Source organism: Solea senegalensis, linkage group LG14 (genome assembly GCF_019176455.1).
Source record: "Solea senegalensis isolate Sse05_10M linkage group LG14, IFAPA_SoseM_1, whole genome shotgun sequence".
Classification (NCBI taxonomy): domain Eukaryota; kingdom Metazoa; phylum Chordata; class Actinopteri; order Pleuronectiformes; family Soleidae; genus Solea; species Solea senegalensis.
The window spans coordinates 15,323,575-15,340,320 of record NC_058034.1 but is presented as its reverse complement, the minus strand read 5'-3'; the positions used below and the strand labels follow the sequence as shown (position 1 = coordinate 15,340,320).

The 16,746-nt window shown below is 41.2% G+C and overlaps 1 protein-coding gene across 1 annotated transcript in view; it reads right to left on the bottom strand.

Annotated features, from left to right (window-relative positions):
* Positions 1 to 16,746, bottom strand: part of nek7 (NIMA-related kinase 7) — a 57,506-nt gene that overhangs the window by 20,193 nt on the left and 20,567 nt on the right. The window contains exons 3-6 of the mRNA XM_044044343.1: positions 10,346 to 10,486; positions 9,741 to 9,803; positions 5,467 to 5,577; positions 2,236 to 2,344 (exon numbers count right to left, since the gene is read on the bottom strand). Of these exons, the coding sequence (XP_043900278.1) occupies positions 2,236 to 2,344; positions 5,467 to 5,577; positions 9,741 to 9,803; positions 10,346 to 10,486 (424 nt within the window). The remainder of the gene's footprint in view (positions 1 to 2,235; positions 2,345 to 5,466; positions 5,578 to 9,740; positions 9,804 to 10,345; positions 10,487 to 16,746) is intronic.

Below are 16,746 nucleotides of genomic sequence, written 5' to 3'. Positions count from 1 at the left end.
AAAAGTGAAAAGCAGGTTTTAATGAACTCTGCCTAACGTGAAGTACCTAATATAAATGCTGCAAATGAGACTCTCAGAGGCAGCATCACCTGCAGTAGGTGTATGACATTAAACAAAAACACTGCATGTCAATTTCATCCCCCGAAAGACCATTACCAAATAATCAAAAATATTCACTTAATTTAATGTGGACATTAGCAACCCATTTCTGTTGTTTTTTTTAACGTAATGTTAATGTGTCCCGCAACAGCCTTTGAAATTTACTGCTCCTGCATAAATGTAAGCAGCTTTTGAATAGGCGGTCTCTGTTAAGTGGTCATTAAAACCCAGAGCTCAGAGTTCATTAGTGTCCCTGAACCCTAATCAAACTCAGTCCAACGGAAGTACATCACCTGTTTGCTGAGTGTGTGTGTATGTCAGACTATGTACATGAATCTGGGACTTGATTTGACTTAAGCCCTATTGAAAGCATGTGGGGCCATAAACACTGTGCTCTCTGGTCTATGTGTTGTTTAACAGCTACACTTAAGCTTTCTGTCATATTCAACGAGGTCCTTACACAAAAAAGAAAGCCCATCGTGAAATACTGATTTAATGTGCTGTTTTAACTCTTTTTTTTATTTTCTGGACTTAGGTCCGAGTATAGTGCAAATCATTCTGTTTACTAGGCGTGCAAAGTGCAATAAAAATAGCAACAAAATACATACATCTTCTAAAAAGTACAATGCTTTATGATGTTTGGCTTTAGAATAATGAATTTAGGGAATACATCTCTTTATCTTGGGTCAGAGAAGATCAATGGACAACATTGTCATATACATGCATGATGTTTCCTCACAGAGTAGTGAGGTTGAATAATATTGTTTTCCTATGGTTTCTACTGATCTTTAGAAATCAGGTTACCCGATGCTGATATAAAATATATTCTTCTGCTTCTTTTTTTCTTCTATCTAACAACTGATAAACAAATTGCTTACACAACACATGGTATGTCTCTCCAAACTGCATTTTGTCCAGCAACGATATATTTTGAATAGTAAGAATGTATAAACTAAATTAGTTACATATACATATACATATAATACATTAGTTGCATTAAACAGGTAGTTGACTTTGTTCAAAAAATAACACAACATTATCAAGTTTCTGACAACAAAAATGTGTAAACATACATAAATAAATAATCATCCAATACTGAATAATAAAACAAGACGAAAAATTGGCCCAGTTAATCATCTGTCCCAATTATTGGTCTAACTCTAATGAGCAGCAGTTTCAGTATCACTGCACATGCAGGAAAACGATGCCAAACATTTTGTTTTGGGCTTAAGAGTTACCATCACTCCAAAATGGATGGAAAATAAGTCCTATTTAAGTTTGAGATTCATGACAGAATTGTGTATTACATCACAGTGTATTTTAACAGTGACAGTGAATCATGGAGTCTGGGGGGGTTTTGTGTACTTTGGAGTGGGACGATTACACTGCAGTAACTACACCCCGAGCAAAGAGAAGCACCACTTAATTTTTCAGACAATTGCTACACCCTTTGGTTTGCATCTCTGGTGTTAGAGATTCATACTGCAGCAGGACAGTGACCACAAATACACAAACAAATATGAGAACTACAAGAAGACAAAAGAAGACCAAGGAGTTTTGGACTGACAAGTGTCCTGTCACTGGGAGCTCTTTAGAGGATTCCATGCTCCAGCTTTAGTGCATGTTGTCATTAACAATAAAGCAGGATTAACTAAATACTTTGATAATCATGTACCTTTGAACAAAATATTTATGCTTCATGCAAGTATCTTGCTAATTTAACTTTTTGAACCAGCGGACCCCACAGTATATATGAAATACAACACAAAATGTATTTTCAAGGGTTAATTTGTAACAGATTTGATAAACCCTCTAACTGAGATTATCTCACTTTGGTTTGGTCAACTAGAAACAGGAAATTAAACATGTTTTATTCTACTGGTTTTTCTTGGTACTATGACAGGACACTGACAGGAAATGAGATCTGAGAACTTGATTGTAACAGTCCTCCATCTAATTTATGATCCAATACGACTCTAAAATGACTTCATGCTTTAAATCATTCAGAGGCTCAAATTATGAGCATAATCTAACCTATATTTAAGATTCTATACATTCACTGACAATAAATAAGTCAGTTTCATCTCTGTATTGATGTGAGGGAGCATGGTTATCTTCAGTGTGTGTGCTTAATACCTCTGTGCATGACTCTCCGAGAGTGCATATGTTCGAGGGCACTGCAGAGTTGGACAAAGTACTTCCACACCGTTCTCTCCGGGATAAGCCTCCGTTGCTTCTTGAAGTGCTGTGAAGTAAATGCAAGTGCACGCACACACACGCACACACACACACAGAGAGGGAGAGAGAGAAAAAAGCAAAGTAACTTTAACATACCTGAGAGAGAAAAAACACATAAAATACTTTAATAGGAATGGAAAAAGGTCATTTGAGGCACAGAAAACAATTTAAAGATCGTAGCAAAGGCTTAATGTCTGAGTGTTTTTATGCCGCATCCATCCCAGGCCTCAGTACCCAGTCCTGTGACTCCACTCTTAATGCAACCCAGACCACTCTCCTCTCGGTCAATCCCTTGCCTAACCAAGCACCATCTCATTTTCTCTATGACCTACAATGAAAAGCACATGCATTCCTAAGAACAGAGAGAAGAAATTTGTGGTACCTTCCAAAAGTCTCCCATCTGGCACACAGCTCTTTTGTTAAGTACAGCTTTCAGTGGCACAGTGGTTTACTTTGCTTTTTGGTGTATTTGTTTTATTTTGAAGGGCTAGACAGAGTTGCTCAGTGTCATCTAAGACTCTGGTCCCTCTCCAGAAAAGCCAGTGATGACAGAACATCAACTTGATCAACTTGATCTTGAAAGACTAAAAATGAACAATTGATTATAAACTCTTCTTCATACAGCAGTGTCTAAGACAAAGGTTATGTAAGAAATATGGCTACTAACAGGATTCAATGCAAAAAAAAACTGACTACAAACAAGGCAATTACTGTATAAACAGACATTTAGCATAGGAAAAACTTATAATAGATCAACAGTAGATGAACTTCCATCTACTATTGAAAGTAGATGGAAGTACTTCCAAGGGTCAAGGAGGAGAAAGGACAAGATTATCCTATATCCGTTTCATAAATCCACTAAACAATATATGAAAGAAAAGGAGCAATGTTTGGAGAATAGAAAGAGGGAGACGGAAGAAGTAAGCACATATTATGAATGCAGTGAAAGGAGGTTAAGGATGTAGGTGGTGTTAAGAAATGCAGAAAATGAGATGAAGTAAGGTGTGCGTGAAAGAGAGGGATATAGATAGATGGAGAGATGGAGGGATAGACCTTGGCCTACATCGAAACAAAGCGTCAGCAAGGAGCCATTCTTCCCCTGCCCTCCCATTTCCATATCAGAGAACTGTTTGATGTCAATGGGGGAGCACATAGACGCCCACCAACGCTACCACCACCGCCGCCGCCCTCCTCTCCATGCCTTTAACAGCAAACACTGCACATGCAATATTCTGTAAGTGCATGCAAATCAAGGACCATTTGATTTCATTTGAATTCTGAGATGGTCTGAGACAGAGAGAGTAATGGAGAATGAAGGAAGAGAGAGCAGCATTGAAGAGGAGAAATCAAAAAGAATAAAAAATGTTAAATTCATGCATTGGAGGGGCAGTCTGTTTTACATATGGAAAACTGTACAAATCTGTTTACTTCACTTTACAGCCAAAACAGTGGTGGCCAAGCCCCAGCAAACACCTCTGGAGTGACACTATTACATTAGAGAAACAAATAATTTGGAACGGTGCAACAGACAAATGATGTGCGTGTGCACGTGTGTGTTGTTAGCAGCAAAATAGGGAGAGGACACTGTCAGAATTCTCCCAGCATTCTCAATATCCTGACTGAGATAGCAGTGGTGCTCAGTGGTTTGTTATCTCACCTCTTCACACTGCACACTGTTACATCTTAAAATGCATCTCTGAACAGTTGAGTGTGATTCTCTGGTTGTGAGTCATACTTGGCTTACATGGCATGGCATATATATTGTACAGTATGTATACAGAGGGCATAAGGGTGTGCATCTGAATTGGATGTATACCAGAGAGCATATGTGTGTGCCAAGCCTGTCATGTTCACTCTCTTGTACCACTAATCCTCGCCTCTCCTAATTTGCTGTGTTGAACTATGCTGATGTGGAGCTGCTCAGTATGACTGCAAACAGCTTGTCGAGCTGAGCTGATACAACACCCCGGCATCAAATATGCATGGGAGAAGAGCGGGCTTTTTACATGCACACCACTAATTTGCTATACTGGCAGGTTTTTATAATAACTTAAGATTTAGTCTAACTCAAAGATAAATAACGGCAAGACTGGGACCTAATCACAACCATTTTGAACCATGTACCTTCACCTGCTCAAAACTCTACCACAAATCCCTTGACTTAAAATCTATAAGATTAAGGTCAAACTTGACAAACCTATGTGGTTCACAGCCACATTTTGTACTTTATTCAACTTATATTTTGCAGATGTCTTTGAAAAATGTGTTGCTGGCTTTAAGAAAAAAATTCATATATATATATATATATATATATATATATATATAAGAAAATCCATTCATATCCAAATTCTGTTAAAATATTACCACTTCAAGATCTTGCATGTAAAAGATATGAGGATAAGTAAAGATTAAATCCAGATAAGCTATGCTCAGTATTTCTTTTATACCCCCACATACAAAACATGCTGGAAGTTCAGAACAATTAATCACAGCTAGATTTTTTAACAACTTCCCTTTCACAGTTGAGGCACATGTCACCTATTATGAGTAAAGGAGGTGGCAGGAGGCCTTATAATGGCTGGTTTTGGTTTCATTGTGGACTGGATGATTCAGAGAGACTCAGTGTCCAGGTATTTAAATGCCTGTAACTGCCACAAACCGCAGACCCCCTGCCACCATCCATCCACGTCAGCGGTTTGTAGCTTCCATATTTCTCTCTGACACCAAATGTGAGACGCAATGTTGGACAAGCTTTTATTGTTGTTGAATAACATCCCCCAAGGCCCCAGATGCATTAAAATCTGTTATCCAACTTCCACATAATATTAAAGCAGTTTTGGATTGCTTGCAGGTTAAGTAAAAAGCAATTAAATAAAAATGAGGGTCTTGCAACTGCACACACAATCCATAAAAGCAAAGTAACAAGTGTCAAAGTTGGTCCCAGAATTGTTCCTTACATTATATTAAAATTGCTGTGTATTTTCACATAGTCACGTTATTTTTATGTGTGTTAGTGTTTCTGATTTTTTTTTTCTTCCATAACCTCACAAACAAATCAACTCTCTGCTCTTTCAGATGCACAGACAAACGTGTGAGCTCACAAGGCAGCTGTTGTGGTGATTTCCTTACCTTGATCATACGTGAGAGGTCCCCAGCGTCAGCTAACTCCAGGACTATGTTTAGCTCATTGTCCTCAATAAAAGATGCATGGTACTTTATCACATTGGGATGGTTCAATTGCTACAGGAGGGAGGGAGGGAAAAAAAATATGTCAGAGAGATAAAGAAAAAGCAAGCAAAAGACATGTTGGTGACACTTGTCACATTAAGACTGTCCTTCCTTGGTCATACAACCTAAACCAAGAGTCAAAATCCTTCCTTGTACTCTTCCTTGGCTATAGATAGCAGCATGTTTTTAAAAACTAGTTGGACAACCAAGATCAAAACAACCTACCGGCTGATAAATAGCAGAGGTTTATGCCGTGAGTCATCAGCTATACTTTCACCACCAATTAAAATAAAACTGTTAAATCAATTTTTGGTACATGGACCTAATGAGACGCTTTTGTCCACAAGTGTGACAAAGCTGGCTGACATGTCACAACAACCCTCCGTCTGTTATGACAACAACCCATGTGACACGCGCGCGCACACACACGCAAGCATGCACAAACACACACACACACCCCTGACAGGCTGACATGGATGGCAGAAAAACAAGCATCCCAGGTTCATCTCTCTCAGAGATTCCTTCCTGTTGGTTGGCCAATAAGGGAGAGCAGCATTCCCTGTAGTAAGCACAAAGCCTCTATCCTTCCAGAGCAGGAAGAGAAAAGGAGGAGGGTGGGAGTGAGGTGCAATGAAGGGAAAGAAACAAATGACACAGTGACACAGACAAGCAAAAGGAATGATGGGAGACAGAACTGGGAAGGGTGACGAGGTAGGGAAAGAGAACAAAGGTGAGGGAAAAACGAACAGCAGGATAAGGTGAAGAAGGTGTGTGTGTGTGTGTGTGTGTGTGTGTGTGTGTGGTGGGGGTGATATGTGGAGAGTTGGAGGTGTAGAGCTATGTGGCGTGGCGATGTTGAGTAGATGGGGCCCGTGATGCAAGCAGACGGAGCGGTGTGACAGCATCCTCCACTCGGCTCCTCTCTGCTGTGATTAAAGAAATGTTCATGCTCTGGATGATCCAGACAAGAGGGGAAAGGAGAGCACAGTACAGTACACTACGCTACACTACACTCTCCACTCCATCTCTTCATCCCTCCACAGTCATCTTTTCCATTCATTCTCCCTTTCTCATGCCTCCATCTTTACCTCACCCACCCTTATCCTCTCTTGCCATATGTATTTTTGGCTCCGAGTGGCAGTTCTGCACAGATCCACACGGTAGCACAGCCAGGGAGTGATGACAAGTCCCCTCCTCCACCCAACCCAACCCACTCCTCTTCTACAACTTGAACCTCAGGCAGAGGATGCAGAGAAATGAAGAGATATGTTAACATGCAGATGTTTATGTAAATGATCCCCACTGCACTACAATCATTCACTGGGAAATATCACATTGAGACTTGCTTGATTATGTAATTACACATGCTGGCTGAGACCCACCAGTGTGTGTAATTACTTAATCATGCAAGACTGTGCGATATATTTGGTGAGCTGGTGATGTGTCTTAGAGAACAACACACTGACTAATGCAATCTGATGACACAAAATTAACCAGGATAATAAATTGGGTTAAAGCTATGAAACAAAATTACACGCTCATGTACAGCTGAGGACGATGTAGAGACAAAAGCTTCCGTTATCCGTCGCCAACAGAAATCAATAACCTGTGCAGTATGTCAGTATGGATGGAAACTTGGTTCATTGAGAAAGACATTAAATGCACATGTAATATGCAACAGAAACGTGCAGCACTGCTCAAACAGACCTAAAGAAATGAATTTACAGTGTGTGTGTATATCATATTAAATGAAGCTGCTTGCTGCCAGTTCTCGGGTTTGTCAGTACACCACTAGTATAATCTAATCATATGCAGAATCCAGGCATGCACGCTAGAGGCTGGATACTTTCGTTCGAACAATGGTTGGGTCCTGTTCTGTCATGTTATTCAAACGGCATATTTGATCAATGTGTTAAAACAATCTACTTGTAGCCCAAATAAAACAATGTCATCGGACTGTTATTTACAAGGTGCGCATGTGCACATAATCAGTGAGACTGGCTCAGGTCAGGTTCAGACAAAAACAAAACGCTTGTTCAGGTCGTTGGTTACTACTTTCTTAGATTTGGATAAGGTTCAGACAGAAAGAAGAAGCAATATACACACTGAGGCAAACAGACATGTAACACACAACACAAAGAAGCAAGCACACCGATATCATTACAGCTCTTCAGCTCTTCTAATTAGGGCAGATCATTAGTCTTTAGAACACAATCCAGTCTTGATACCCACAAGCGGGAGGAATACACAGCTGTGGGATTTGAAGAATGGTGAAAGTAGCAGATTGGCAGGGAGCAGGCTATTTTCTGCAACCAACATTCCTATCAGCAAGGGTTTAGACAAAAGGACAGAGTGAGAAGTGAGATTCTCAAGTTGAAATCGTCATGCCAGAACGGGAAAACACAGATGAATGAGCAGACGCAAACACAGACAGACAAACAAACAAATAGGCAGACTGTTGAAAGGCCATGACTGAGAGTGTGTGTGCATGTGTGCCAGTGCCTGTGTGTGTGTCATTCCAGTCAGCCCATGCCAGTGTGCCTCTCATTATTCTGATTTGGCTGTGTCTCCTGTTGGCCTGTCTAGCGTGGATAAGGCAGAAGAACCGTCTCTCTCTCTCTCTCGCTCCCTCTCACACTCAGCCCTTTATTATAGGGCTGGCTGGGCAGCACAGGATCAAGCATAACTTCCATGTTCACTACTAATGAGTTTACAGGACGAAAAGAAGGGAACAAAAAGCTGTGAGGGGGGGAGAGAAAGGAGGAGATAAGATTATAAGCGGGGCTACAGTGAAATTGTGAGAATAAGGTATAGAAAGAAGAGATGGAAACAACCTAAAGAGAAATGACAGAGAAAAGACAAAAGGTAGGAGACAGATAAAGGAGATGTGGACACCTGGCAGAGGGTGACATTCAAAACAAGATTTCCGATTGTTTAAGCTTCTTAAATGTGAATATTTTCTTAATTTCTTTGCACTGGATGACAAAGAATTCATTAAAAGTTAATCATTTTGGTTTGTGGACAAAACAAGACATTTGAGATCATCATTTCCAGGTTTTCCAGGTTTGATGAACACTGATGAACATTTTGTAAGGTTTTCTAATATTTTATGGACCAAAAGATTAATTGAGAAAATAATCGACAGATTAATCGATTTAGTTGCAGCTCAACAACCCAGGCCCTACTTCTCTTAGGAGGTCAGGGATACAGACCCAGGCAAACTGGGCTGTCGAACACCATCAAGCCAATGATGTGCGACTCAGATTACAGCTCTCTACAGGGTCTCCCCGACATCCGAGTATCGCTATCTTTGATTGGCCCAAAGAGCCCCAGGAGCTACACTCAAGTGTTTGAGTGGCACAAACTAATTGGTTTTGTTTTCTTGTTCTCACTAATGTGTATGTGTGAGCACACATTTGTGCACAAACTCCCTGCAGTGCACACAAGCACACACACTGTGAGGCTGCATATATGCAGTAAAGCGCTATGAGGGATGTCTGGATGCACACAATCAAACCAAGAACACATACCACTTTGACACACATCTACAATCTTTCAGACAGAAAAATACTGAAGCTGTCATTAGTTGTTCATTAGTATTTGAGAGCATCCCGACTGACACATTTAAGATTGGTTGATAAATGAATCCTCTTCAATGGAAAAAAAACAAAGTACAAGAAGTATGAGGAGAGGGGGGAAGCAAAACATCAAGAATCACATGAGGGAGGCTGCTAAATTTCTATGTTGGTGCTCTGTTGCCCAGCTTTAAACATGACAAGAAGATAAAAAACAATAGTTTTGGCATTAAAAAAGAAGTCAATGTGAGCCTGGAGGGATGTAGCACTGCTGCTCATAAAACACACCAACTGGAGTCTCATACACACACACACACACACACACACACAAACACACACACATATTCATTCACTTTTAACTTGTGTGCACAGATACAAAAAACCCCCTCTGCATTCATATCATGCAAGGAAGGCACACATGTGCATGCACACACACACACACACACACACACACACACACACACACACACACACATTACACACATCCATGCCGTCTGGTGCAGATCAATTGTTTTCCTGTGGTGGAGGGTCTCAGCTGAGGCACCTTAAGAGAACAGAGCACAGTGCATGGCGCTGTCTCCCTCCTCTCTGGTTCTTTACCTTAAGGAGATCTATCTCTTTGATGCAATCTTGCCGAGCTTTGGCATCCATCAAGTCGAATATCTATCAAGAGATCAAAAGAGAAGAGAAGGAGAGAGAGAGAGGGAGAGAGATTATGACATGTTCAAGAAATGGTAAGATGGATGTGGACCCAAAAGGTGGAGAGAAAGAAGAGTGGGGAGAAAAAAAAATCACTTAAACAGAAAACATGGTTGCTGTTATCTAGACAGTGGCGTTAGAGTGACTACAGGTGTTTCACATCTGAGTAACATGCACATATCACTGTATAAGCCGTGTGTATGTGTGAGTAAATACTTCCTCACAGCAGGATAACATCCAGGTTTTGTGTACGTGTGGGTAAGTTGGTGAATACTGAATGCACTGTTGCCTAGTGCTTTCTCATTGTATGATCTGTTGGCCTTCTTCCTTCAAGATTCCTTGCAATATTTTATTAGGCTTGACCGGGCTGTTAAGCACCTTTGTAATATTTGTATTTGCTTTATGACCGACAGATACATTACGGTACATCCAACATAATGATTATTAGAGAGAGAAAAAGACTGGTGCACTTTGCTTTTTGAAATAACTTGTTTGCTGTGCATTACCTGAACCTTCTTCAGAGCCACTGATGTGTTGTCTAGCAGATACCTCGCCCGGTACACCTCGCTGAACTGCCCACGGCCAATCTTCTTCTCAATCTGGAAGTTAGCCAGCGAATTATGACCCATATCTGGCTGCAGTGGTTTCTGGAAGAAGAAAAAAGAGACTTTTATTAAAAAATATCCATACACATACATTCATTAGCATGGAAGCAATATTGAAACTGAGAGAGAAAGCACAATACATGCATGGTGAACTCTTCATTAGCACTAATTAGCTCTTTATTGATGTAACAAAACTCATTTTTAATTTCACACTTACTCACTTAATTGCAATGTAACACATTTAATCACAAGGATTATTCCTTTTCAATATTAGGGCATCCATTTTACCTAACAGCATGTGTCACATGATTGTTCTGGTTCAATCATGTTGAACAATCAATCATAATCACACCTCCAGCAAAAGCCAGGCACACGTGTGTGTGTGTGTGTGTGTGTGTGTGTGTGTGTGTGTGTGTGTGTGTGTGTGTGTGTGTGTGAGCCCACAGACACACACACTTACACAGAGTGCAAGTTCTCTTATGTCCTCTCATAGTCTAGACTTTTAGGATATGTTAGCAAAGCACACTCCAGCCCTCCACAACCATCACAGTTTAAATGGTTTAGCTAGTGGCATAATTTGACTATGTGTTTACCATAGAAGTGCAACTATCTCCAGATTGCTGAGAGAGGAAAGGATGAAAGCTGAAGGATGTGGGTGAAACTTTAGAGGCCTAGCTTCAGTAGTTTGTTTTGCTGAGAGGCTGCTGTAGGCTTCTCATGATTTGACTGGCATCGGGCTGATGTGTCACGCTATCAAAGGTCCTGAGGAATGTGCACATATTCATCGGCAGCATCACACCAATTCACCAAAACAACACACAGGTGGGGGGAATGTCATGTTTCTGTTATTTACGTTGCCAACAAAAAATAAAAATAAAATAAAATAAAAAAGCAACCGCAAACAATGAGTTCAAAAGAGCAACAAAGTAAGAAGAATTGTTAACATTTACTTAGAAAACGGCAGAGGGACTGTAGCACGTAGAATCTTGCAGATATTATAAATTGCAGAGGTTGACAGGAGACAATTTGGCACCAGTTCTTAATCATATACTTTTATAAGTGAATTGATTGTGTTACCATGTAATTCATTAAACTATGCCTTACATCTCCTAATTATCACCCCTGGCTTTATGGCTGTTGTTCTGTGGCTCAGGTTACCTGGTTTTAAGTAAACAGACAATTTGTCTTGCTTCCGAGTTCCCCAAGATGCACCACTGACAGTCTGACACTGACCACAGACTACAAGATTCCTCAACACCACAACATTCAAAACTAGAATGAGCCCCTTGGATATGATGGCAGAGGACAGAAAAAAAATCACTGAACAGGCTGCATGACCTTTACAGCCATTTGGTAAACTTGTAAAAGGCGTCGGTGGGTGCAAACAGAGGGTGACAGATATCAGAATGCCACATGTCGCCAACGCCTCTGCTAATGTGGCTGTGGGAGCAGCTCATGGGCAAGTGGCTTTAGACAGACAGAAGGAAGACGAAGAGGTGGAGAAGGTCGAATTTTAACCTCTACACCACCAAAACACACAAGAAAGTAGTGTCATCACACTTGTTTGATTCGCTTGTGTTTCACAGAGTTATCACAGAAGGACCAGAGGCCATCCAGGATTTCTTTAGCAGTCTATTCACTACCAAGGGGAAAGAAATTGATTTTGATTCAGTGAAAATTAACAATTAAATCCCACTAAGAGGAAACTGCAGTATTATTTTGATTCAACAAAATGTTTATCAAACTTTACAGAAGCCTAAGCCCACATGTTCACATTCATTTTCAAGTCCTTGCATAGTCCCAGTGTTGCAAAATGATTTCCAATAAAATAAATGATGACAAACAGAATAGTTCAACAAAGGCTGGGGCTGGGTGGGTGAGGAACCAGTTGAAGCACGTCATTGTTTTTTTGTTTGTTTTTTTTAAGATGACAATCAATGAGATGCCCTGTCCATTTAACACTGCTGACGTGTGTGAATTATTTCGGCACGGGCCCACCATCATAATCCCATGCTGTCTGAGAGTCAGGCTGACAGCGAGCATGACACTCTGCTCCACAAACCACTGTTCAGCATTACCCTAGCTCAAGAACAGCTGTTCCACTTTGGGATAAACTGCAACGCAATGCTTCAACAATACGTTAATAAGTAATTCAGAATAAATTAAACTGTACTATAAAGATGTTAAATGTAGAAGTAGTAAAACTACTCAAATATCTTATTAAATATATCGTGAAGTTGTGTCACATTGAAAGTGTGGCCATATTGTGCTCGATAATAATGCATTTGAGAAATGATGCAGGATGGACAGTTTGAGGTGTTAAGATCAAGAAGTGAGAGAGAGAGCGAGAGAGACAGAGAGAGAGAGAAAGAGAGAGGAAGAGAGAGAGAGAGAGAGAGAGGACAAGGGGGCATTGCTTTCAGTCGCTGCGTGGTAGCTTGACAAATGTTAGCATGAACCTCTAAAGCGCTGTGACAACCGCCTGCTGAGAGCACAGTCTTGCTAATGTGTCCTGGCATGCCAGCCCCGTAATCACACATTTACATATGCAATGACCTACATTTGCATGTCAGATCGCACACTGTCCGGCATGATTAACAGTGGGCACCTCCCCGTGTGGAGTCGCCCTGGGTGGTAGCAGAGGCCATGCGAGGGTGGAAGAGAGGGCTGGAGGGAGGGCGGCTTTTTTGGCAGCCAAGGGGCCGGGCTGCCAGGCAGGATTATGTCAGCCAGCAGCCCCAGCATTAGACACTTCATTAGAGCTAATCTGTTTAGCAGTGGGCAGTGTATGTAAACTTCACAGGCCATTTGCGGCACCTCTTCGCCCCCTGGCCAGGCCTTCAAAGGGCAGCCAGGCTGCAGCTGACTGACAGGCTGTCTCATCTGCCGCACACGGGTGTCACACAATCGGGAGCTCCTAGCTGAAACACAAAGCCCTGACGCACACCACACACACGGGAAGTCACAGGGGAATGACCCTGATGGATGTGGGGTCAATAGCTCAACAAAATTGATAGGGTTATACAGACAACTGCATGTAAAACCCTTAACTGGTCTGATCATTCACATGTATAATAAAAATGAAGAGTTGCCTGGAGTCATGTATATCATGTTGACTTGAATGAGAAAAGTGTGGCACAAACGTGTGATTAATATGCAAAATTAAGTTTGAAATGCCTTGATTAAGAGTCCAGGTACTTTTCTACAGAATTGATGAGACCAAATCAGGAACTGAAATCTTCTAATGAATCATTTCATCATCAGAAGAAGAAATAAGTGTGCATGCGTGCAAGGAGGATCTTTCATAATTACTTTCATTTTCAAAGTAAAACACACTTTCTTTATCTTTTTCACACCTAACCTGTCTGTGCTGTACAATGTGGTGAACTTACTCTTTTCACTTACATCATTCTGGTTGGTGATGCAGAAAAGCTGCAGGGAATGGAAATTAGGTGGCAGCCGTGCAAGGAATTATGGGTAAAGACTTTAAGGGACAACATGTCTTGGGTATAAAGGTGACACACAACCGCCATGGGCAACTCACTAGCAGGGGGATTGAAAGAGAAGAGCTAGAAAGAGAGTGTGCAAAAAAAAACAGAGAGCGAGAGACAGAGAGAGCAGACAGACAGCTCAGTGGTGGAAGTGTGATACAGGCTGCCTGATAATGACACCATTGCCAAACACAGCTGACAAGACACATGGTGAGTGGAAAAGGGGATGCAGAAGACAGGGAGAGGGGAAAGAGGGTGAGAGGGGGAAGACAAGCAGCAGAGGGAAGAGGGTGTGATGTGACAGCCCAGCAGTGCCAATGGCTGCCACAGGAAGGCCAGTGGCGGCAGAGAGGTGCCGTCTCCCATGGAGAGGGACAGGGGGGCATGCAGGGATGGATAGAGAGAAACCTGGGGCATGTCCACAACGAGTCGGCTATATCTGAAAACACATCTTTTCACCATGACATTTTGTCCACACTGAGCCAGGATCTAAAAAAAAAATTACCTGCAAGGTGGAATGAAGCAGAACATTGGCTATATTCTTTAAAAAAAAAAAGATAGAATAATGAAAGAAAATTACTGGAAAAGACAAATAAGCATCTCGACCACTAAATGCATTAACAGGAACAATTAAAGTTCCATGTCTTTCCAGCTACAGGTGTACAGACAATCTTCCATCATCATTATTATTTAATGTACACAGGAAAAGTCCTCAAGCAACATCTGAGTTTGGGTTCTGATATGAGCACTCAAGGCATAATTTGCAAAGTAAATTTTTTGGTCCATGTCAGACTTTTCATACATTTGACAGAAATACTCCCTTTATTTATTTTTTGTTTGGAGTTGTTTGGAATCCTGCTCAAAGTTCCTGCCAGAATCCATGACGCAACGGATCATGCAAAGCCACATCTAAATAGCTAAAAATATTCCTGTAAAAAGTGTGATTTTTGACACAACTGGAAGTAAACAATAGAGGACATTTTTATCATCGAGATATAATCGGACAAACCGTGATGCACAGTGTTGTTTTTCTTGGCTTTCATAATGTAGTGTTTTAGTATGCAAGTCAATTTCCTCAAATATGACCTCAAAACTCAAATTTGAACACAAACTGTTCATCTGTAATAATGTTTACAAGATTAGCTGAATTAGTGTGGATGTAGTTTCCAAGAGAGAAAAGGATGACTGCAAGGGGCGGCGGAAACATCAACTGGCAAGCAGAGGGTCTCTCTTCCAGTCTCAGCAGCCACCAGCCCCCTTGAGCACAGCATCATGCAATATTAATTCTCAGCTAGTCAGCCAGTGAGCCCGCCAGGCAGTTACACCGGCAGGATTCACCCCAAAGGTGCTTCTCGTTCTTCTCCTCTCAATCTGCTCCACATCTGCACCGTCTTGTCCCAGTGCTTACAGACAGATCTGTGTCTGTCAAACTCTGCAGTGACGATCTGATCTGAGGAGGCCTCCTCGCCAACCCTCCCACTCACTCAAAGAGCAAATGCACCTTCAAAACCGCACACCTTTCCAGCTCATCTCGTTTACCTAATGCATATGCATCATACCTCCGGGACCAAGAGAACTGATAATGCAAGCGATCCAGAAAATCCTTTACGCCATACACAATTCAGATTTCTTCATTTTGGAAAGTGTGAAGCAGATAGAGGACTTGCTGAAAGACAACCATCTGGTTTCTGGCTAGACAGCCATCTACATAACCGACTCTCTTCCTCCATCTCACACTAAATGTGAAATCATTCAGATGTGCTCTGTCAAAGTGGAACAATATGATGTCACATAAAAAGTTCACTGAGCTTCCAAGAGCCTAAGCACAAAAAGTGTGGCTGGAATTAAAACTGATGCAAAGTGCTAGAAATAGATTGGAAACACACAGTGAGAAAACAATAAGCCTGAAAAATAATACACAACTGTTGAGAGATCAGCACATGATCTGGTGTGTGTGTGTGTATGTGTATGTGTCTGTGCGGGGGTGTTGCCCAAGTCAAATGAATCATTAGAGCTTTTATCTGACTTTTCTTCTGTGCACAACCCAATTATCCTTAATTTTGCAATTACAAATCTTAGAATAAATTAACCCCCTTGGCAATTTCAGTGTTAATGTTGTAATGCCCTTGCATGCGCAGGAAAAACAACAACTGAGAGAGAAGGCCTATTTTTAGTGTTATTCCTTTATCAGAAAATGAATACTCTGGGGTATACGGATGATCCTCTTTGTTTAAAGTCTATTCAATAGTTATGGAGGGAAAAAAAAACATCCTACTGGAAGGAAATCAATGGGCCTAATGTTGGAGGGCGGTATTAAAATCCAACAATGACCAGATATGCACGGAGCAAACCTGAGAAGTATTGAACCAAGAGAGGCATGTAGGGAGGCCAAGCTGTACCGTCCTCCAGAGCTCAGATCAATAGAACCAACTCAACATTCATCCTCTGCTGTCTATCTCACACAGGCTACAGTGGTCTGAAGGATGTTTGGAATTTAAGGCAAATCCTGACCGACACAGGCAAAAGAGAGCAAAATTACAGCAGTTCAAAATGTGAAGGAGGTGCTACATGTTATGCTTGCGATTGAATGGATGAAGGCACATAATATTGTAAATGATTAAACACTTCCCAACACTTAAATAATTGAATTAATCAACATCAGGACCAAACCAAGATATTCCATATGGATAAAATCTAATATTACATCTGTCACAATCAAGTATTTCTGTTCTAAACTGTAGATGGCAAAGTAGCACACAAATCTGCATACTTACCTGCTGGCGGAGAAAGCCTAACAGACAATTAATGCAA